General features: G+C 49.3%; 3 protein-coding genes and 1 long non-coding RNA gene across 6 annotated transcripts; 2 read left to right on the top strand and 2 right to left on the bottom strand.

Annotated features, from left to right (window-relative positions):
• The first annotated feature begins 888 nt into the window (after positions 1 to 888).
• Positions 889 to 3,343, top strand: tnnc1a (troponin C type 1a (slow)). Its single transcript, XM_029155508.3, has 6 exons — positions 889 to 1,145; positions 1,828 to 1,858; positions 1,948 to 2,094; positions 2,210 to 2,324; positions 2,968 to 3,104; positions 3,178 to 3,343. Exons 1-6 carry the CDS (start codon positions 1,122 to 1,124, stop codon positions 3,207 to 3,209), a joined length of 486 nt encoding a protein of 161 aa, XP_029011341.1. The 5' UTR covers positions 889 to 1,121; the 3' UTR covers positions 3,210 to 3,343.
• Positions 3,344 to 8,371: 5,028 nt separating this feature from the next.
• LOC114858316 (dual specificity protein phosphatase 7-like) lies at positions 8,372 to 14,018 on the bottom strand. Its single transcript, XM_029155455.3, is given in 4 exon segments — positions 8,372 to 10,042; positions 10,634 to 10,957; positions 10,960 to 11,061; positions 11,991 to 14,018. Coding segments are annotated over 4 exon segments (1,107 nt in total). The 5' UTR covers positions 12,361 to 14,018; the 3' UTR covers positions 8,372 to 9,731.
• Positions 11,177 to 12,977, top strand: LOC121202359 (uncharacterized). The gene is made up of 2 exons (XR_008695190.1): positions 11,177 to 11,557; positions 11,613 to 12,977. It is a non-coding gene; the product is annotated as an uncharacterized LOC121202359 (long non-coding RNA).
• Positions 14,019 to 14,149: 131 nt separating the features above from the next.
• spo11 (SPO11 initiator of meiotic double stranded breaks) lies at positions 14,150 to 19,144 on the bottom strand. 3 transcript variants are annotated; one of them, XM_029155449.3, is made up of 13 exons: positions 18,972 to 19,144; positions 18,232 to 18,345; positions 17,383 to 17,471; positions 16,940 to 17,006; positions 16,741 to 16,849; positions 16,384 to 16,470; positions 16,203 to 16,239; positions 15,985 to 16,094; positions 15,806 to 15,905; positions 15,451 to 15,488; positions 15,124 to 15,200; positions 14,657 to 14,768; positions 14,150 to 14,405 (listed from the first exon to the last, which is right to left on the bottom strand). In XM_029155449.3, the coding sequence occupies exons 1-13, from the start codon at positions 19,082 to 19,084 to the stop codon at positions 14,286 to 14,288; spliced, it is 1,173 nt and encodes a 390-aa protein (XP_029011282.1). In that variant the 5' UTR covers positions 19,085 to 19,144; the 3' UTR covers positions 14,150 to 14,285. The 3 variants fall into 3 exon arrangements, with proteins under 3 accessions (XP_029011282.1, XP_029011283.1, XP_055366468.1); XM_029155450.3 differs by having other exon boundaries at positions 16,955 to 17,006; XM_055510493.1 differs by lacking the exons at positions 16,940 to 17,006; positions 17,383 to 17,471.
• Positions 19,145 to 23,106: the final 3,962 nt, after the last annotated feature.

Here is a 23,106-nt window from a genome sequence, read left to right as displayed (position 1 = left end):
GTGATGTCAGCATCTGAAAGCACAGCTTTTGCACATGTTCACCATAAATACAGCTGTGACACTGAACATGAGTCTGAATCAGCTGTTAGATCTACACAACTATAACTGTACGACCAGTTCTCGCTATAACCACTCAACTGGCATGAAAGCAGGCAGCAGCGTCATCCATCACATGCATCTTGACAGATTAGAGTCAGTCAGTTCATCGATTCCAACAACAGGGTTTAACAACAGCTGTGTGTAAAACACAGCGTTACTATTTCAGTACTGCAGGATTTTCTGCTTTATCGGTTCCTTATAAGAAATGTGATGGATCAGATGGACGAGCCAGGCGCAAGGGAGAGAGGGTCTGACAGGTGAAAACACACGCACGCACACGCACACACACACACACATACACGCACGCACGCACGCACGCACGCGCACGCACGCACGCGCACGCACGCACGCGCACGCACGCACACGCACGCACGCACGCACGCACGCACACACACACACACACACACACACACACACACACACACACACACACACACGCACGCACACTCTTCTCCGTTTCTCTTCTTCTCTGCTTCTCTTCCGCTCTGCTTCTCTTCTTCTCTGCTTCTCTTTTTATCTGTTTCTCTTCTTCTCTGCTTCTCTTCCTCGCTGCTTCTCTTCTTCTCTGCTTCTCTTCCTCGCTGCTTCTCTTCTTCTCTGCTTCTCTTTTTATCTGTTTCTCTTCTTCTCTGCTTCTCTTGTTCTCTTCTTCTCAGCCTCCCCTCCTCTCTTCCCGCCCCCACCCCACAGACACACAGCCTCCGGAGCCCCTCTAATCTCTGGCCCAGGTTTAGAGGAATGTTGAGTGTCTCTGCGGCCCCCTCCCTGGAGACCAGGCATGGCCATGTATGCCCTCCTCTGCTCATTCCATTCCAAAGCACGGCCCCTAAGAGCTGCTGCATTTTTATCAGAGCCGGGTGATTGTGACAGATTGGCCAAATGACACACATGCACAGACACACATCCGCAGACACGCTGCCTGGGGAGGGACCACACAGCACCTGGCTCCAGCTATAAAACCCTCCCAGGACCGGGCGGCGTCCTGCCCTGAGCTGGACAGTAGCAGGACACGAGCCTCCACCATGAACGACATCTACAAGGCAGCGGTAGGTGCTCCAGCCGTGGCGCGGGCGCGGGCGGGCGGGCGGTGGCGTGGCCGTGTTTGCTGAGAGTTTGGTTGAACGTTTGTCACCTTTTACATCCTCCTCCATGATCGTGGGTGAACCGTCGCCGCGCCGGAGGTCGGGTTCTGGACCCGGCTCCATTCATGCCTCCAAATGGAACGCTCCCAGTTCACGTGGCTAATTTTGGCCGGTGGCTCAGGCTTGTGCGTCGGCGGGCGGGCGTCTGGTGCCAGAGGAGGGTGCTCAGGTTTAGATAAAACCCCCCACGCCGGATTCCAGCATTATCTGTGAGCCAGCGAGCCGCGAGGCCGCCTGCTCACATGCCACGCGCCGGAGAAGCACAGGGTGTCTCATGTGCTCCTTTAGCTGGCATTTTTCATATATCATCACCAGTGTGTGTGTGTGTGGGGGGGGGGGGGGGGGGCAACAGACAATAACTCTTACATAAGCAGCTGTCTCCCTCCCTCATTCATGGCAGCTTTTCCAGGATTACTGTTCCATTGTTGGTCCAGATCCACAGCTATGCTAATTTAAAGCATGCTCCTCTATCTGTGCTGTCTGTTTATTTTTAACTGCTCGTCTGTCGGTTCTGTGTTCCGTCAGTGATAACGCGCCGTGTGTCAGTGACTGACTCTATAGAATAAACACATCTCGCCTCCTGCAGGTCGAGCAGCTGACGGACGAGCAGAAGAACGGTGAGTGAGCGCGGCCTCGGCCCTCGGACGTCTTCCTGCTCCTTTTGTCCACGTCGCCTCAGCTCTCGGCTTCGCTCTCTCTGTTGCAGAGTTCAAGGCAGCGTTTGACATCTTCGTCCAAGACGCGGAGGACGGCTGCATCAGCACCAAAGAGCTGGGGAAGGTGATGCGGATGCTGGGCCAGAACCCCACCCCCGAGGAGCTGCAGGAGATGATCGACGAGGTGGACGAAGACGGTAAATCTGAGGCTGAAGAGCGAATGATGGACGAATGCATGCAGTGCGTGAACGCAAGCGTGAGAACAGCTTGAATGAGAACAGCCTCTGAGACACAGACTGTGATGTGGAGCAGGCAGCGGCACCGTGGACTTCGACGAGTTCCTGGTCATGATGGTGAGGTGCATGAAGGACGACAGCAAAGGGAAGTCGGAGGAGGAGCTGGCCGAGCTGTTCCGCATGTTCGACAAGTGAGTGTGACGCTGAAACAGGAGCTGGAAGCTGTCACGCTCCCACGTGCAGCCTCCCCCTCCTCCTCCTCCTGCTCCTTTTCCTCCTCCTCTTCCTCCTTCCTCCTCTTCCTCCTCCTCCTTACTTCTCCTCCTCCTCTTCCTCCTTCCTCCCCCTCCTCCTCCTCCTCCTTTTCCTCCTCCTCTTCCTCCTTCCTCCTCTTCCTCCTCCTCCTTACTTCTCCTCCTTCCCTCTCCTACTGCCTCCCCATTCCTCCTCCTCATCCTCCTTTTTCCTCCTCCTCTTTCCTCCTTCCTCCTCTTCCATCCTCCCTCTCCTTACTCTCCTCCTCCTCTTCCTCCTTTCCTCCCCCTCTCCTCCTCCTTCCTCCCCCCCTTTTCCTCCTCCCTCTTCCTCCCTTCCTCCCTCCTCCTCCCCCTTCCTCCTCCTCCTCTCTTTCCTCCTTCTCTCCCTCCTCCTCCTCCTTCTCCTCTTCCACCTTCCTCCTCCTCCTTCTCCACCTTCCTCCTCCTCCTTCTCCACCTTCCCTCTCATCCTCCTCTTCCTCCTCCTTCCTTCTCCTCCTTCTTCCTCCTCCTCCTCCTCCCTCCTCCTCCTCCTCTGCTGCCATCCGGATGCTGAGCTTCTCTGCTTTGGTTGCAGAAACGCGGACGGCTACATCGACCTGGACGAGCTGAAGATGATGCTGGAATCCACAGGGGAGGCGATAACGGAGGACGACATCGAGGAGCTGATGAAAGACGGCGACAAGAACAACGATGGCAAGATCGACTACGACGGTGAGGAGTCGTGACGACCACAACCTTCCTGCAGCCTCACGTCTGCTTCATGTTGCTGTTTCCTTTATTCCAGAGTTCTTGGAGTTCATGAAGGGAGTGGAATAATCCAGACCAGAGGAGATCCTCACTCTGTTTGTCCACTGTCGTCGGTGGAGAATTTGATCCCAACACTTAGATTTAGTGATTCTGTATTTTTCTACCATCTCCTATCGTTGTAAATACAGTTCATCCAGTAACTCCTTGGTGCCTGTGTGTATTAATGATATTTTCCATGAAGGCCACGTCCTATTCCTCTGCTGCAGCCACAAAGCTTCTAACTGATGGTGAGACTGGACACGAGGCAGAACAAACCAGTCAGCGCTGGTTTTGTCCAGGTTCCAGCGACTTCGTACTTTTGTGTGTTGTACATGTGATGACGTGCACATTGACGCCCTCAGGACTTGTGCTGATACTCATGTACAGTAATAAAGAAGATGCAACAGTTTGTTTGCTTTGAATGATATTATCTGATCATATTCAGCTTGATTTAACGAGCTGTGACTGCTTTTCTGACCTCGGGCCGCTGCGTTGGTTCCTTCCACACGTCTTTCATTTGTGGAACAGACTCATGAAAGACGACCAGCAGTGGCATCTTTGACTCTGTCCTGCTCCTCTCAGCAAATAACCAGGCAGAGGAAATGACAGCACTTCACTCTGAACAGTGAACGGTCTGTGTAGTGGCTCAGTCAGGATCCAGTTACACAGTCCGTTGATCCTGCAGCTATTTATGTCTAATCATGTTATGGCGGCCCTGAAGTGCAAATTACTACGAATAGAGAGGACACAACGACATTTGAACATTACAGAGCGGTTGGGAGCAGGTCTGGTCTCTGATTGGTCCAGTCAGTCTAACTTTCATTTCCTGTTTCCCTGCGAGCTAATGCTATGCTGCGCTAACCTTAACTGAATGCTAATCGAAGATACAAAAATTATTGAGGGCTATTTTACTGAAAGGATTTGATTGGATGCAATACTTGCTGAGGCAGCTTTAATATGCTGTCAACACATAACATTAAATGTCTATTCGGACGATTAAAACAAAACTGAAAGAAAATCACATCTAATATCTAACAAACCTACAATAAGTGTGAGGCAGAGACTGTTCATTGTTGACAAAGCATTTTCTTCTCTGTTTTTACTCTTTAGTTAAGGTGTTTGTGACACTGAGCGATGAACACAAGGAGTCTGTGGATCAGAATCGCTCCAGACGACGGCAGCGGATGCTGCAGTTAGAGCTGTGACCACTTGATGTCAGGAAAACACAGGAAGCAGAAGATGCAGAGATCTGGTGGCTCAACTACGACTACAGCATTTTCCAGTCAGTCCAGAGTTCACGCTTCCTTCAAATCATCTGCAAACTATAAATACGTCATTGGTGGTTTAGTGGAGCGGCTCCCGTGACCTGCTCCACGCTCCGTCCACAGGCTGCGCCTCCTTCTGGCTCCTCTGCTCCTCGTGGGATTAAAGCAGCTGCTCTGCCAGAGCCACTGTCTGAGCGGTGATGACACGAGGGGACGCGCTGCCGTGTGCTCGGCTCTTCAGCCTCTCGTTCTGTCAATGGGAGGCCGTGTCTGAATGCGTCTGGGTGGGGCTCCGCAGGTCGGGTGGAAGTGGTTGCGTCACACACGGTGACTCACAGCTGCTGGCGGTGAAGCACCTTTGGGCCGTGGATCTGAGGGGCACAGTCACATGTTTGTCAGTCGGTCTGAGGCTCAGGCTTCAACGAGGCCGAGACGTGAGGGATTAGCATCAATAATAGTGAGCTGCTGTAGGCAGTGACTGATCCAGTCTGCTCTGCTGTTTCCTGTCACACAAACAGGTTCTACGCACGCACACACACACGCACGCACGCACACACGCACACACACACGCACGCACATACGCACACACACACACACGCACATACGCACACACACACACACACACACACGCACGCACGCACGCACGCACGCACACACACACGCACACACGCACACACACCTCCAGTGCTTTATTGACTCATAAATCTTCCATTCAAACCATTAGATGGTGTAACAGACTGTTTCCTTCACTCTCTCCACTGAGCGTTGCCTCCACTCCGACATGTTCATCACCTTTTCTCACTTTGACTGATGGATGCAACATAAGGAATCACATTTCCAGACCTGCTCCACCAGCGCTCCGCCACCCACACACGGCTCATTTCGAGCCACAGGGCTTTGGAGGAGTCCTGTTTTTCTTGTCTCTCTGCATCACATGGTTTTGGAAACTGTTCCGTGCTGAACATCACAACCTGAACTCTGGAGGATCGGTGCCAAAAACACGTGAATGTGACCCAGAGTCGTCTGGATCTGTTGTCAGCTCTTATTTTTTCCTGATGTTGTGGGATGTCAGTCGTTTCTAAAAAGTCAACTAATGATTTCATGTAGAGAATCGTGGGTTTATCCTTAAAATAAGTCTATGCTGATATTGTCCTTGTTGTGCGAACGAATGAGACTTTGTTGTTGTTGTTGTTGTTTCCATAAATACACAATGAGGAAGTGTGAGGCTTCAGACAAAGAGAGTGGAAGGACTGCAAATCAAAGCTGAACAGACAGAATATTGTGTCACGCTGCTCCATCCCACTTCTGCTACTGGGAACACTGGGGCACTGTTTGGGCCCCGCGCGTCCATAAAGGCCCATAGAACGGCTCAGCTTCAGACACAGGACTCTCAGATTCCACAATAACTTCACTCAGTCAGATGAATGCCGGGGACTGTTGTCTCTTAATGTACCACTGCAGGGTTGATCTATTTTTACCAGTTACAGAAGGAAATGTTGGAATATTCATCGTCCAGCTGGAAAACTACACGTAAACAAAGTCACCTCTTTAATATTGGACTGTTATATTAACGCACTGTTTAATCACATACATGGACTTACATTCAGCAGCTGCTCGGTTTGTGCTGATCATCCGTCCTCTGAGGGATGACATCAGAGCAGACCCACTGCTCGGCCTCGGCGCCGGACACACGGACCGGGATCGTGCTGGTCTGAGCCGGGCTCCTCTACGGCGCTGGACTGACTCCGTGCTCAGTGTTTAGACAGTGCTTTGCCAGAAGGAGATCATTTCCAGGTTATGAGGAGGAGCAGCGAGTGCAGAGAACAACACAGCAGCCACGACGCCGTCTCCTCCAAGCAGTGGGATTAGAATTATTGGTCTGAGCCCTAAACAAACACACTGACACCACTGGGAGGAGAAATCCCTGCAGTTGTTCACATGACATTGACTTTCAAAGCAGGATCAAACGTTAAAACCTGACCTGGTCCTCATCTGCTGTCACAGGAACTGGACATTTAGAGCTGAACACGTCTGAGCATCAGCAGCAGCTGCAAGTTATGTTCACAGGCCTCCACCTCGAACTACACCAGCAACAGACAGAGAGACAGACAGGGACAGACAGACAGACAGACAGGCAGACAGACAGACAGACAGACAGGCAGGCAGACAGACAGACAGGGACAGAGAGACAGACAGGGACAGACAGACAGACAGACAGACAGACAGACAGACAGACAGACAGGCAGACAGAGAGACAGACAGGGACAGAGAGACAAACAGACAGACAGACAGACAGACAGGCAGGCAGACAGACAGACAGGGACAGAGAGACAGACAGGGACAGAGAGACAGACAGACAGACAGACAGACAGACAGACAGACAGACAGGGACAGAGAGACAGACAGGGACAGAGAGACAGACAGACAGACAGACAGGGACAGAGAGACAGACAGGGACAGAGAGACAGACAGACAGACAGACAGACAGACAGACAGACAGACAGACAGACAGACAGACAGACAGACAGACAGACAGGGACAGAGAGACAGACAGGGACAGAGAGACAGACAGACAGGGAGACAGACAGACAGGCAGACAGAGAGGGACAGAGAGAGAGACAGACAGGGACAGACAGGCAGACAGGGACAGAGAGACAGACAGGGACAGAGAGACAGACAGACAGGGAGACAGACAGACAGGCAGACAGAGAGGGACAGAGAGAGAGACAGACAGGCAGACAGAGAGACAGACAGGGACAGACAGACAGACAGGCAGGCAGACAGAGAGACAGACAGGGACAGAGAGACAAACAGACAGACAGACAGGCAGGCAGACAGACAGACAGGGACAGAGAGACAGACAGACAGGGACAGACTTGGGTCTTTGTTCATGTGTAATCCAGGAAACTGTCACAACCTCACACTTTGACTTTGAAGTGATTTACTATCATAAACCGCGTTTTGCTCTTTGCTGAATGAAAGATCTGCTGCCAAAGCATTTGAGGAACTGCTAAAGGGAATCCCACGCATCAGCCAGGTCCTGTGAAGGAAAGTGAAGTGTGAACTGGTGTGAACACGTTCTGAGTCACCGCTCATTATTCTGACACAGGAATGCTGATCTGCTGCACATGTACAGTCCCAGCTCCAGATAAGCTGGTGAACGCCTCGCCCTCCTCCAGACGCTTCTAACCACAGCCTAACGCTGCAGGTATGTGGCCGGCCTGGTTCCGTCACGCTGAACAAGCCGTCAGTCAACAGCTTTTATTAGCACAACTGTGAAGTGTTGCTGGGCGAGTGTGTGCGTGCATGCGACTGGCTGCAGCTCCTCCTCTGCTTCAGCCTGAAGCTGCAGCTCAAACCCTTTCACCGCAGCATTTGAGCCATTCAGTCGCAGAGAGGCGGTTTCTGGGCCCTGAGCTGCAGCACACACCAACACCACGCCCTCTCCCACCCAGCTTCCTCCTGGTTTACTGGGCGAAGGGAAGATGCTGCATCATCATTGTGTCGTCTGGTGCAGAACATGTAAACAAAACAAACAGCAGCAAGGCAAAAACCGAGCTTCTGATTCGCTTCTCTCACTTCCAGTAACAGTGATAAATAAACTGACGCTGTTGCGTAAACATGTCCTGAAGTTGCATCATGGCAATGATCAGTGTGTGTAAACGTCAGGGACATTTCATTTCCTCTTTTTTTCTTTCATCACATTTTAAATGATTGTTTGAATTCTTAGAAACAACACAAAGGTCGTTTGGATGAAAAGCTACTACGGTGAAATGGTCCGAGCAGCGAGGTGTCGTTGACGCTAACGGTCCAAAGCAGCGCCGGTCCTCCGGGTCCGCCCGGGCTTCTCTCAGCATCAGCTGTGACCAACATTTAGGATGTGAATCAAGTTCCACTCTAAACAACCTCAACAAAGACAAACGGTAATCAAGTAAAAATATACAATATATTTGTTGTACAAACTTGTTCAGAATGTCTTGGACATTTAGTTTTACATACACTTTACATTAAGCATCAAAACAGGGTCACTTTCGCATACTTCATGATTTTATAAAATGTTCCCATGACACCCACATGTACAGCCCTTAGATGCCCTGGAAGAGGCCAAGACACAGACACCTGGTAGAAAATCCCTGAAAATGTCTCCGTGAGGTAAGAACACAATCAAACACGCCATCATTTGTTCTGGGACGGGCAACAGAGACGACGTTTCCCTTAACTTTGCTGTGGGAGTAGCTGCAGACTGAAGACGGTCAGAGTAAAAAGCGAACGTTTGACTCAGTACATGACAACAGGGCAGAGCAGGACAGGGACTGATTTCCTGATTCGTTTCACTTTGGATTCATGAAGTTGTGTGAAGCGCTTCACAGAATCGATCACGGGAACAGAAATGCTTTCTATATTCAACACTGTTGTTTCCTTGAATAACCTGTTTAAAGTGCACAGAATCATCTGAACTTTGGACAAAGGATTTATTTTCCTTAATAAATGACTAAAATATCAAAGTATGGTTAGGTCTGTGTTCAAAGCACATCTCCTCATCCTGATTGTTCATCCAAGACTAATGCGGTCAGTCAAAGTAGAAACACACACTGTTCACCTCAGTGTCCATGTGATGGATCTACAGCTGCCTCCACATAAACTGCAGCCGTGAGTCAAGCCCTTCACACAGGGAGCTTCCAAAAAAAGCAAAGCTCAAATGTGGGTTTTTCTGAACCAATACGTATTAGCTACGATTAATCAGGAAATCAGTTTCTTTTGTCCAGACCCTGTAATATACCTCAACTGGGTACCTGGCAGTTCATTAATGTTGGCTACAGACTGTGTTACTTAGAGGATACAAACCATGGTTATCTGTACAGAAAACGTACTCGCATGCAAATAATGCAGTCATAAGCAACAATACGTAAAGAGTTACGTATTGCAGTGGGAGCCCACCTTCCCAACAACGGGTCTTTACCACATTATGAGGTCTGACTTCAGTGGTCTCTCCATAAGTTACAGAAGTGGACGATCATTCAAGGCTGGATGGCTGTGGAAGCTTATTTTCAGATAAGGACCTTAACGCCTGTGAGACAACAGTTGGTGAACAAGTCCAACACCGCAGTTATGACCTCATGACCTGCTGCTATGGCTGTGACACCACCACCCTCATCCTCAGCTACAATAAGGCACTGAGCTCTAGTGCAGCGCGCTCGCTCCTACAAATGTGTCCCTTTGGTGTTGAATACTGCCGCTGGCGTCAGCGCTGAGACCTCGAGGAGCAGGAAACCGAGTCCTCCGAGGCTCATGTGGACTCCAGCGTGTCCAGCTGGAAAACGTTGTGATTGGTTGGTGTGGTGAAGAAGAGCTGCTCCGCGCTGGTGGAGCGGTTGTCGCAGGGACTGTGCAGCCCCAGAGTCCTCTCGAAGTCCAGGAGCTGCCCCATGAAGTTGAAGTTGGGGGAAATGTTGGACTTCTTCCTCTTGACAAAGTCGTAGGCGTCGTTGAGGGACAGGTTGAGTCTCTGCATCAGGTAGGCAACGGTGACCGTGACCGAGCGGCTGATGCCGGCCAGGCAGTGGACCAGGATGCCGCACTGTTTGGACCGGGCCTCGTCTGCGAGGGTGAAAACACCAGTGGGTTACGCAGGAGAAGCCCTTTAAAGCACAAAAGGCTCATTATTTGAACTAGCAGCGTTTTGGTGGCTCACTGTTGCTAAAGCGCCCTCTCATCAGGGTGAGGCTCTGTTGTTACAGTTACAGTCATTGACAGAGTAATTACACCACCGTGCAACTAACTGACGCGTGACCCTGCAATCACACACAAGCGTTTCCTTCCTCCTCCACCTACAAACCTCTATGGAAACTAGCGCATCATGTTGAGACTTGAAACCACCAAACAAACAAGTCAGAAGCTGTGGTTTCAGACGCAACAGTGGAGGAGAATCAAAAACAAAACTGAAACGCTGTTTTATTGGAGCCACCAATAAAAACTGTTACTTTTAAGATGTTCAACGGTTATAAATAAATAGGAATTAATAATCAGTCCTAAACTGAAATGGAACAACACACTCAACAAATTCACTGGGCATTAAGTCAGAATCAGTACATTTCTACCATATGTTTTGGACACAGGGAATTTAAACTACGTTGCTCTGGAGCCCCAAAACAAGCAACGCAAGAACCCAGAACCAATTAACACACCCACCTATAAACGAAATGGCCTCTGGGAAGAACTGGGACAGGTTCTGGCTCCAGTGGTCAGAAATGGGGATCTGCTTGTAGCGGAAGTGTCCGTCGTGCTCAAACATGTTGGGCAGGTTCGGGGTGACGTTCAGGATGTACTTGATGTTGTACTGGCCCAGAACGTCCAGGTTGGTGGAGTCTTTGGCGCAGCCCAGGTACAGGTAGGGCAGGATCTGGACAGGGAACGCCAGCTGGTTGCTGGGAGCGGGGCTCTCCTCGGACTCCGTGGCGCTGGTGGGCTCCCGGTCCGACTCCCCGTCCGAACAGTCCGAGCTGATCCTAAGCTTCCGAACCCCAGGACGGGCAGCGGCGGCGACGAGCTGGGGCACGAGCTGTCCAGGAGGGTCTCGCAGTGCTCGGGGAACTCTGTGTGGAACTTCACGAAGCCGCCTGGAGAACCGGCAGAACACAACAAGTCACATCTGCGCGCAACGGCCCAAACGAGCGTCGACGCACGTTACGCAGACGAGAACACGGGCGCAGCGGAGCGGCCCGTTCACGGAACGCGCGCTGGCTGCTGCTGGAGCAAAACACGGCGCAGCCATTTTGGAATTTTAATTGAGAAATCAGTGACACACAAAACTTGTATCGACCTACAAACCGCAGAACAGCAACACGTAGTTGTTGTTGTGGGTTCAGTCAACGCTGAAAGCGTCAACACGAGATCAAAACACGAACCGAACAATCAATGCGAAGCCTCGAGGTTTAGAAAAGTCGCTTTCCGTTCAAACATGCAGCGTCTCGTCAGACGCGTTAGCTGCTCTTTGTTACAGCAACGATCGGCGCCGCGTTACTATTATACGCGTCATTATGAAGCGCTGGCGGTGGAGCGTCAGCTGCGGGTTAGCTACAGGTTACCTACGGGTTACCTACGGGTTAGCTACAGGTTAACTACGGGTTAGCTACAGGTTACCTACGGGTTACCTACGGGTTAGCTACAGGTTAACTACGGGTTAGCTACCGGTTAGCTACTTGTTAGCTACAGGTTAACTACGGGTTAGCTACTTGTTAGCTACAGGTTAACTACGGGTTAGCTACCGGTTAGCTACAGGTTAACTACGGTTTAGCTACCGGTTAGCTACTTGTTAGCTACAGGTTAGCTACCTGTTAGCTACAGGTTAGCTACGGGTTAGTTGCGGGTCAGCTACATGTTAGCTACAGGTTAACTACGGGTTAGCTACCGGTTAGCTATGGGTTAGCTACTTGTTAGCTACAGGTTAACTATAGGTTAGCTACCGGTTAGCTACAGGTTAGCTACGGGTTAGTTGCGGGTCAGCTACAGGTTAGCTACAGGTTAGCTAGAGCCGCACCCCGCTCACCTTCCAAGTAGAACGCCTTACACCCGTCCTCCCACAGCTTCTGGAGCAGCAGAGCCAGAACCGACGCCGGGGCTCCGCTCTCCGTCCACTCCGCCGTGCACTCGTCGTACACGACCACCGTGTCCGACTTGCAGCGCCGCAGGAACTTCTCCTTGTCCTCGTGGCTGGGGATGATGGTCCGCACGGGGATGTTGCCCTTCCGGAACCTGCGCAGCATCAGGCCGGGTATCGCCACGTTCATGGCGCTCTCGATGTGGGACGACTCGTACAGCTCGTGGGAGCGACAGTCGAGCAGCAGCAGCGACGCGCCTCCGGACTCCAGCTCCAGCTGCAGCCATTCCACGCTTTTACTCGGCGTCACGCGAGACATATCGGGCGAATATCATACTACGAGCGAGCGCAACGCTTTAGTACGTGATCCATGGTGATGCTACAACTACATTACAGCCTCGAGCGAAGAGCAGGACGCAGGAGTTAGGAGCTGGCGCGTCGGCGGACGGATCTCCTCCTGGTTCTCTCCACGGGTTCCATCAGCCCGAGTGGGACTTTAGCGTCGACAGGAGCAGGGTCCGGTGGAAGCGTGACGGGTTCACGCCACCGGACTCAGGGTCTCCACGCACACGCTCGTTTCACCATTCCGATACATGGCAGCTTTTCTGAGTTGACAGGACTCCGTGGGAGGAGCTTAGCGAGCGTGGGTTAAAGCCGCAGCAGTCGAACCCGAGCAGGAGCCGCTTTTCTCAATGAACGCGGAGCGAACGTTTGCAATGACTAGAGTGTGCGAAAAATCATCAGCCACATGAAATGAGTAATATTCTCTTAAGACTCGGCTGAAAATCCTCATCCTCAGTTATGCCACTAACAAAAAGTTGGGATCAAGTGTTCACGTCACTTGTTCAGTCTGTGTTGTGAACCGCAGCAGATTAAACTACAGAAGGGTTCGTATGATGGTATTAATTATCACATTGGACACTTCTTTTTTATCAACATCGTTTCATTTTTTTCCCAATTCACATCATTAAGTAGTAAATTCCAATATGTTGCTGTATAGTCTTTGTCCAGAATTAAACAAGGTTTTCAAGCACTAGTGATATTTGAAGTAATACGAGCTAGTGGCGAATGAGGCTCAATGTAAATGAGAGGGAGGTTCGTGCAGTGGGACTCCAGCTGTGCGGCGCATCTGTCCGCACACGTGAGCGGGACACACACAGATGTGCAGAGTTCTGGGATTAAATGGCACTGAACCTGCGCTCACTCATACAAGCTCTCACACAGGCGTCGTGTGTGACTCTTGCCACCACGTCACCACAGCGTTTTCAGGAGAACACGCAAAAACACGCTCATATCCACAACTGAGCGATGTGAGTTCACCAAAACGTGGTTCCTGCCATTTTGTGTTATTCGGTACATTTGGTGAAGTAGAAAGGAGAACTATCAGTATGACCAGGATATAACTAACGTTTCTTACAATTCATAACTGGAATCAGCACATGTTGATCAGCTGTGCCTGCTCCACTGTCACTGCAGCTTTGGTTACATAACGTGCTACGAACATGGCAGTTCTGAGGAGGGAGGCGGAACATCGCTCAGGTCTTAACTGCACACGTCAAGTGCTTCCAGTTTTACAGCGCAGGGAGACAAACGGACGAGACCAGCATCCTCCCCACTCATGCGTGTGCCCATAGAATTTGACCTCATGGTTTTAATTTAAGTTACAGGAAATGAAGATTGTATGATGGACTTAAATGTAACGCTGCTTCATTATTAGCAAATAACTCACTTCAGCTCTGGTGAACTGACACATGCTCCACTGCTGCATTTTAAACCACCAAACATCTCCGTTATCTACGAGGAGACAAACGCTCCTGTTCTCTGTTGATACCATCTAGTGCTGATGATGAGGTGCTGCAGCAGCTTTGAGCCCTCTAAAGGGAGGAGGCGTGTGACGTCACAGCCTCAGAGCTGCAGACAAGAGAAGCAGGACACCTCCATGTGGAGTCACCATCGAACCACTTTATGAATGACGTGATAAACATATAATAAGCCACTGTACAAACCACTTCATCTGCTCATTGTTGATTAGAACATAAGAAAACCGGTTGTGGTGTTGGGAGGCTAGAAACAGTGTGAATCAGTGCTGAAACAATAGAATGACTAACTCTGGCATAACAAAATGTGTTTAATGTGCGTTTGAACAGCAGGTTTAAACATCTGCTGAAGGCAAATGAGGCAAAAACAGAAGGAGGCTGAGACGCAGCGGTTCACGCTGTGAGGCACTAGGTGGCAGCCTTGTGCTCATATCCAACCTCCATAACGCAGCTTGTTGGGCAGGTAGATGCTGGTGAGGAAATCTGGAGCTATGGCATCCAACGACTGCAGTTCAGCCTTGACCATGACCTTCTGCATCAGTTCCATCTACGTGAGCAAACATGGCTTTTGTTGAGCATGAGAAATCTGGAAACCAGCATGAATCACCACAACCAGAGCAGAAAACTAACTCTTAATGACACGGCTACAATCTAACACATTTATGCAGTTCCAGAAGAACATTTCAATGCAACAATGCAATGAAACTGACCACCATAACATGGACCTGCTCAACTAAAACAGAACTTCCTATAAACACCACTTTAACGTGTTGTCCTCCCATCACTCTCCCTGCTCACCTCTGTCCTCCAGTCTGGTTGGCTGCTGATGTAGGGTCGTTTGAGGAGGCTGCTGAGTTTGCTTTCATCTCTCTTGGTGAGTTGGATCAGGGCGTCTTTGGGAACCTGCATCCTGAAATATGGATTTAATAAACTAGAACCTATCTATGGCCATTCTGTTGATGCATGTCATTCCTTAAGTAGGTTTACCCTGCGCTTCTGTACTGTTTCAATGAGGAGCTGTGCATGTTTAGGGTGAAGCCCAGGACGAAGCAGAGTACAGCTGAATGTACGTCAAAAGCAATTCCTGCCTCAGTTTGCTCCTGGGGACGTATACTTAAAACTCGATAGACTACATTGTAGAGTCCTCAAATGAAAAGAAGCGAGGGCAACAGGAACCAAAACAAACAATCTTAAAAGTCCCCAGAATATAATCCCAATTAAAGGCACACGAAGGAAGTAGGAAGTAGCAAATGCAGAGTCCAAACCTCTGGATGTCGGAGGGGAGGAGGCCCAGCCACATAACGCTGGGGACGGTCAGACTGTGGGCCTCAAACGACATGGCCTGGAAAAACGCAGTCACACACAGGCATGCATCCATACACACAGATAACCAGCACAGTATGCTTAAAGGTGGGTGATTACACAACAAAGAAACACACAGCCACTCATCATCTTCACTGTGTGTCAGTCTAAATATTCTGCATATCATGGATGACTGTTGCAAAGAGAGGCCTAAATACACACGTCCAACAGAGACACTGAGCAGGCCACACTGCATACACACTGTGAAAGCCTAAGTATCAGGGACTCACCACTGATCCGTACTTGTAAATGCACATGATCTCAATGCCTGTGAATATCAGAGGGAGAGAAAAAGACATGCTGCAATCACCAGCATACCGCAGCAATTATCCGCGGGATGCGTAAGCGAGCTTTGAACACAGTAACGCATTACACATGTGTCTCGTCATGTAATGGGAAAAGGGTCAGAGCCAGAGAGACTGAACGGAAATCACAGCCAGACTTGGCACCGTGACGCATGGGACAGGTGCTAACATCTGCTGCCGCCCCACTGGGTGCAGAGATGAAAAGGGAGTCAAGTGTTGTTAAACGTGAAACTATGCAAATTATGAAAGGATAAACGCAGTTCACACTGATGATAAGTACCATGAGGATCAGCATCCACCAGAGCAAAGATGGGGATGCGCAGCATGTCCCAAAGCTTCCTCACCATTAGCCTGCTGTTCACATCTGGCACACCTTTACCCTGGTCCACACAAACACACCCGGTGTAAACAGGGTGCACAACAGCACATAACAAGGCACAGCACAGTATGAAGCCGCACCGTGACCATGATGCAGGGGAAGAGCTGCGAGCAGAAATCACAATCCAGGAGTCTCTGGAACGTCGCGTCCTTCTCAACTATCAGGACAAATTTAGCAGATGATACAATATCTAAACACGGTAAAGGAAAACCAGCCTCTGTTCTTTGTGCAGACGGAAAGGAGCGTAAATAAACAACACAAAGCATGTTCTCAGAGACACGTTACAAATGAAGGATACTTCTAATCCCAGCAATGTTTGAAGAAACTGCAACAGCCTGAAATAAGAAAGAAAGCCAAGTGACCACAGATGAAAATGGACTCCGAGCCAAACACTAAAGCAACTACTTTTCTAATGTTGCTTCGGGTCTCTTACAAATTAAACCAGTGCAGTCTCGTCGGTTCTTTGCATGTGAACCTACATTTGAACAACCACGGCAGTCCACTCTTGTCCCGTCCTCCTCTAAGTAACACAGCTCGCCTGAGATCAAGCCCTTGGACGTAGCCAGCTGGTAAGAAGAGGTTACACACAGCATGCTCATATAAATCTGAGAGTAACAACAAGCTCAGCTTTAATTGAACTGAAACCTGATCAGATTATTTCCACAGGTGTTTAAAATGTGAAGCAGAACAAAATTCTTAAAATTCCACACTGAACAGATTTCGTCTTTGGAGCCTGAACTTATGAAAACGAAGCATATTCTGAAACAGGTATTTAATTTAGGAGTCTAGGTGTGTGCTTCCTAATGCTAATAATCAACATGAATGTGAACACTGACCACGTGCAGGGATCTGCGAGGAACCTTTAGAAGGCAGGAGATATCGTCCACTATACTATCGACGGTGGTCTGTGAACCAAACAGCTGCGTATTCTTGTAATAAATGTCTCTGTGGAAGCAATAAAGACATGAGTGAAGATGTGAGTTCTGAGACAAAACTACTTCACAAAATCTTCAATGTATTTAACTAATAAAGGACCTTTTTGTAGCATACATGTTGCTCTGCACAAGTCTGTAGATAACGGAGAGAATGTTGACTATTTGTGCTGAAAAAAAAAAGAAATAACAAAAAGATCAAGATGCAAACAGCCAGGAGTTTTATGTAGACTGAGATCAGCCTGCAGTTCCATCTGTCAAGAGCTGGAGCAGAAAAAAAATCAAGAATGTGTTCCTAATTAGGACATCCGTGTGGTAAACCAATCCCTAAAAGCCTCTTTCAACATGTTCTGTCTTTGCCAATTTGTCACCTAAAACTAAGCCTGACTTTTACTGCCGCTTGAGCAGTTTATGCATATGTTCACAATGAATATAAATGCAAGCCACGTGAAGCAGAGTACAAGTGTACAGGCTTTTTTAAACCCAAGGAATGTCAGAAAAGAAATACTGCATTTGAAGCAACAGCAGAGGTGTGTATGTCCTCACCAAATTTAGTGACAGACGAAGGACAGTCGCACCTGATGTTGATGACAGAACTTCCTGAAATCATGTGAAGCCCGACGCCACTGTCAAAACTTAAGTGGGAAGTAATAGAGGAAAGACAGATATGGAAATTCAAGAGAGAAAGACAGAGAGAAAAGAGGCCATTAAAGAAATCTACCTAGATGGTGAATGCTACGTTTACTTTTCCAGTTCAGGGCATCAGCTCCCACCTGTAATCCAGCTAGAATTCGTCACACCCTGAGGCTACCTGTGAACAGACAGGGGGCCTCCTCAGCTCCCAACCAGCCGATTCCTCTAAGAAACATCTGGTATCCTCACATTTGAAAGGGTGGAACATGCTTTAAGCTGCATCAAGATTTGGATCAAAACAAGAGCAGACTCATTCTGCTTTGTTCTGAGCATAAGATTTCTGCAGCCTACTCACTTTAAAGCTCCTTGAAAGGTGTGTGTGTGGGTTGGTGCTTCTCAGTTCATTATCACTCTGTCATCTTTAAAGCACAGGATGTTATTTCAACTTCAATCTCTCTGAACCCAAGTTAAAAGTTTAGTCTTTCTCACCTGGCTGTCCATGCGGCACTCATTAGAGCACTACGACAAATTCAGACGGTCTTGAAATGTGTTTTTACTCCTCGAGGAATTACAGAGTAATCAGATCATCTTGTGTGGCCTCTCCTCCTACACAAACCCATGCAGCTAAATGTTTATTTCTTTGAGTCTTTCCTGACTGCTCGTGTTAATGGTCAGACCTGCAGGCCTACACAGACCCCACAGGGTTGGCCTGTGTATAATGACTAGAAGAAAACTTGCTGCAACATGCTTGACTCAGGTTACCTGACGTTGGCCCAGCTGGTTCTGTTGGGCAGTGCCAGGACGGGAACTTCCTCTCTGGACAGACTGGTCACTATTCCAAAGATCACACTTTCGATGCGGGTCAGAATCTCCCTGCTGTAATAGAGACACGCTGAGTGAAGCAGACACACCATTCACTGCTGCTGCAAAGGTGAAAATGAGGAGAGAGTGTTTTCACATACAAATGATTCTATAAGTCCTGTTTTCAGCGGTCTGATACATTCAGACACATGAACAGACCAACTACTGTACCACAGTGTTACTGTTTTTACTGGCAAAATCCCTCACGATGGATAAACTGTCAAACGTCTTCCTGCTTCAGTAGAAGGACCTTCATTGAGTCCACAGTTAAATGTCCAAACTTATGACCGATCATATCGATCTTACATTTAAGTGTGAGGAAACCTGTGACAATCCCTGCGATTCTGTACATGAACACTGTGTTAGTCTCTGCGCTGAATCGTTACTCATATATAAATTACTTAATCTAGTTTATTAGCATGTGGCTAACGTTTAGCATAATTTAGCGCAGACCAGATCTAGTTTATCAAAACAGAGCTGTGACAAACCAGGCATTCAAATGCAATTTATTTTCTAACGATATTTTATATTCATATCTTGTTTTTGTTGTTGTTGTTAACTAAGCAATTCCCGTTGCATTAGCCTAAAGCAGCTAATGTTAGCTAGCTAGCTTCAGCCCGGAGCACATGATGTGAACTCACTGGCTGACTTCTACTTCACTGCGACCCGCTGTCGTGACGTCGACATTATTCATCAGCTGAGCACGAAGCCTATCAATTTCACAAAACTGCTCTGCTACGTGGGACCCCATCATGTGCTAGCTGTACAACAAGCACCACACTACCTGCCGGGATTTAATGGAAATCTCGCGGGTTTTTCGTCTGAAAACTCGTTCAGAACAATTGGACGTTTAATTGTAGAATTAACCCTTTTCCTGCTTTGTGTCTAATTTGCAACATATTGAGTAACAATGCAATTAGGACCTTAATGTTATGATATTTTAATTATATAATAAATACAGAAAGTATTTGTAGCTGCAGTGTCATATGATTTTTCTTCTGCTGTTTGTTTGTGTTGCAACTAGAACACAAATACTAGACTAAACGTCTGATGTCCTCTTCGATCCACAGATCAGAGCCAGGAATGTGGGAGGTAGCGCCTCGTTGGGAGACGCAGTAAGACCTACATTCGTGGAGTTTGGAAAAACTCCCATTAACACTCTGTAATGAGCCCCTTTATGTGAACTTGCTGCTACTTGTCCTAAGGTGTGTCTGCTGTATGAGTGTGTTTCTGTTTGTGCGTGTAGGTGGGGAGTAATTGGCTTCAGTCACAGTCTCAGAGAAACCAAACGTATATTGTATCTAACAGCCATGTGGAAATGATTTTTAAATATCAATTTGATGATGGTTGTGTGCTGCAGCGCTGGCCAACATGTGTTTCAGGACTCTGAGCGATGCTACAAAGTGACTTGTTCTTTCTTCAGTTCGGTTTAGTGTGTCCGACAGCTGACGCCTAATTACAACTGGTTGTGGTGCCAAACATTAAAATGATGTTAAATAAATGTGACGCACTGAGCAGATCCCACATATTGCCTGATTAACCAGCCGGTCTTCACCTCGGTTGCATCACTTGTAGTCGTGTTGCTTTATCGTTACAACACACCAATGATTAGAATTCTGTAACTACTGTATCAGGTCACTCAGAGTATTGCTGGCAGTCATGCTGTGTGTGTTTGTGGAAACGCTGTGCTCTTTCTCTTACAGTGTGAAGGGCTCATCTGAGCACGTGTGAGCCGAGAAGAGAAGTGGTCCGTGACCCTGACCCGACCCGGAATATTTCCTAATGTGCAGCTTTGCCAAAGGTCCCCCTTTTCCCCTGAGTCAATTTGACAAGTTGCTTCCGTAGTAATGGCTCTTAATTTCTGAGTAATTGCCATGTCTAAGTGATGAGGGACAACCCCTCACCCAGGCTGAAAAAACTCCTAATTTGTGGAAGACCACAGGCTGTGGGGGTCCTTTCTCCTCTGTTCCAGAAAACCCGGGACCCCTGCTGATTCTTTGGAGCAGGAGAGATTTGTGTGGAGTGTGGGGCCCTAACCTGAGGAGACAGAGTGCAACGAGTCATGTGCTTTTCTCAGGATGAGTGTTTGTGCTGGACGGGAGGAGGGGGGGCAGGGTGGAAGCCGGGGGCCGCGGGGTCAGAGAGGAGAAGGGGGGCACCCACTGCAGGTGAGGGGGATTAGCTGCAGCTAGAGGCCCAAAGAAACTAAATACAGATCTGTCAACCTAATCCTCACAAATAGAAAACAGAGCCGCTCTCTCCTCACAGTCCACATAGTTCAGCCCATCCACCTCCTGCTTCTCTCCCCCCGTCCCATCCCGGCGCTCGACCTCAGGCTGTAAAGCTCCTCTGGTTCTCATCAGTGTTTGGGCCTCTCTTCTAATGGCTCCTCAGATCAGCATCCTCTGAAGAGGAGATGACTGATCACTCAGGGTCCCGTCTGACTGACACACCGACAGTGTGATGAGAGAGCGATGAGAGCAGGGGTCAGAAGGTCAAGGCCCCTGACTGCACGCACAAGAATGTAAACGGGGCATCGGCCACTAGCTGGACACACTTGATCAGGCCCTCACACCTTAGTAACGGATACTGATGTGTGCGGTGCCGGGGGAAGTGATCGGCCAGCGTCAGTGATGAGTGCCTGAGCGATAACATCCTGAAACGGATCAGGTGGACTGAGCCAGGCGCTGTGTGAAGCTCAACTAAAACGCTGTCTGTGACAGTGACACCAGCCATAACCGATGGTTCTGGCAGAACTGCTGAGAGCTATGAATCAGATCCAGGCTCCGCTGCTGTTCCCGGCTCAGACAGGCTCCGGAGTGACAGGACATAACGGACACAGGAGAAACCAGGCAGTGAGTGATAGCACGGAGGATAAACATGTGTTCTGACAGCTTGGATTGGCTCCAGCGCCTGCAGCGACCCGTAACAGGAAGGAGCGCGCAGATAATGGCTCCATGCATGTTTCATCCTAAAACTAATTTGATGCTGAGCTCATAACATGGAAATCACAAATGGGTTGCAGTTGTCACCTCCAATTTGTATTTGGTTACAATTACGTGGAACAATTCTTCTAGCGCGTGTTCCCTCTATTCTTTGAGTGAAATGAGAAATCCATCTGGTCAAACTGATCCATCGATCTGCTTCCTGAGCTCTGCCTGCTCGCTGTCCTGCTCCTTCAGATGCCTCACACTGTCCCTCACTGTCACCTCACGCCGGCGCTTTGCTGTTGGAGTTTGGATCAGTGAGGAACCTTTCCTGCTCCATTGGTTGTTGACTGGACCTAGTTACAGTAGAACGTGGACTGTGGGTTTACTGTTGTCTGATCTGATCTCCAACCTGTTGGAGCACGATACGAGTGTTTTGCACACATTGCTGTCGCAGGTCTGAGGCTCTTAAGGTTCACTTCTTCTTCAGAAGTGGCTAAATGTAAAACTGCTCTCAGAGCCGTATCAGGGTCACTCTAACCCATTTACTTTGTCTTTGTCTAATGTGAAAGACGGGCAGCACCAGGCAGCGCGATTGGTTTTCTGTCCTAATTAAGTGTGAGTCACTGGAGAAACATTCTTCTTCTCTGTGAGTGTTCGCGGCGAGGTTCAAACAGTGTTTGCTCTGCGTCTCTGCTTTGCTTCTCCTTGTCAAAGGCCCCTCAGTGCAGCTCACCCAGTCTGGCCTCAGCCTGTCCCACTGTTTACTGGGGCTGTCCCCGGCCCGCGGAGGCCCACACAAAGGGGGGTCTGTCTCCATTGTCCCGTGCAGGGCTGTCAGCCCCGCTCTGGGCACCGGCCGAGCTCAGAGCAGCGCTTGTCGGAGGTCTGACCTCGGAGCCAACAGCTAAGACTTGAGTGGAAGACAATGGCAGAGGAGGAAAAGAAAGTGAAGGGGAAACGACAGGAAGACGTAAAGTCAGAGCTGGAACCGAGGCCCTTTCAAGTCCACTGTTGGAAACTGCTGTAACATAAACACCTGCGGCCATTAGCTGATTCTATCTGAGGTACCGGATACGAGTGTTTACATGTAGCAGGCGACTCCTGAAGGCAGGTTTGAAGGCAAACGGAGGGTAAGGTACACACACAGTGCTGGATGCTTTTAGGCTTTAAGCCTGAGACGAGCCGGCCCCTCCCCTTCCTCCTGCTCACGCCTCCTGCTGTGCCACTGAAGCCTGATTTCATTCTGCCAAACTTAAAGCAGCGCGTCTGCACAGCCTTTGTGCGAGGTCTGACTGAAAACAGTGTGGATTCCGGAGCCGAGCGCTGGAGAGGGTCAGGGGCGTTCCATTAAAGAGCGGTGTTTAAGAGGTGCTGAGGCCAAACATCTGCACCGTGTTCTGTCTGTGCCACAAACAGACGAGGCTCTCGTCGTTTTCCAGAGCGGAGCATTCAACGTGCACCTGCAGCAGCCTGACAATAGAAGAGGTGCACGTTACAACCTCTCACACGCTATTCATGCATTCAGTCTCACAGGCAAATAATTACTCTGATATGAGCTCGCTTCTTTTCCACTGAAAGGCTCATTGTCACTGTGCACATCTGTCATTACTGGATCCACACGTACACGACAGCAGCGCTGATGGGAAACCACGACCGAAACCAGAGCGTCGCAGCACGAAGCCCCTCAGACCTCAGCACACGAGGCCTCGAACCTGGAGTAACGACTAGCGAAGACCAAGCTGGTCTCTCCACCGTGAGCCAACCTCTCCCTCTCTCGCTCGCTCTCTCCTCTCTCTCTTTCCCCCCTCTCTCTCTCTCTCCCTCTGTCGCTCTCCCACTCTCTCTC

This window comes from Betta splendens, chromosome 7 (genome assembly GCF_900634795.4).
Source record: "Betta splendens chromosome 7, fBetSpl5.4, whole genome shotgun sequence".
Lineage (NCBI taxonomy): Eukaryota > Metazoa > Chordata > Actinopteri > Anabantiformes > Osphronemidae > Betta > Betta splendens.
The sequence above is the reverse complement of the archived record's forward strand: the minus strand, read 5'-3'. Positions and strand labels throughout refer to the sequence as shown.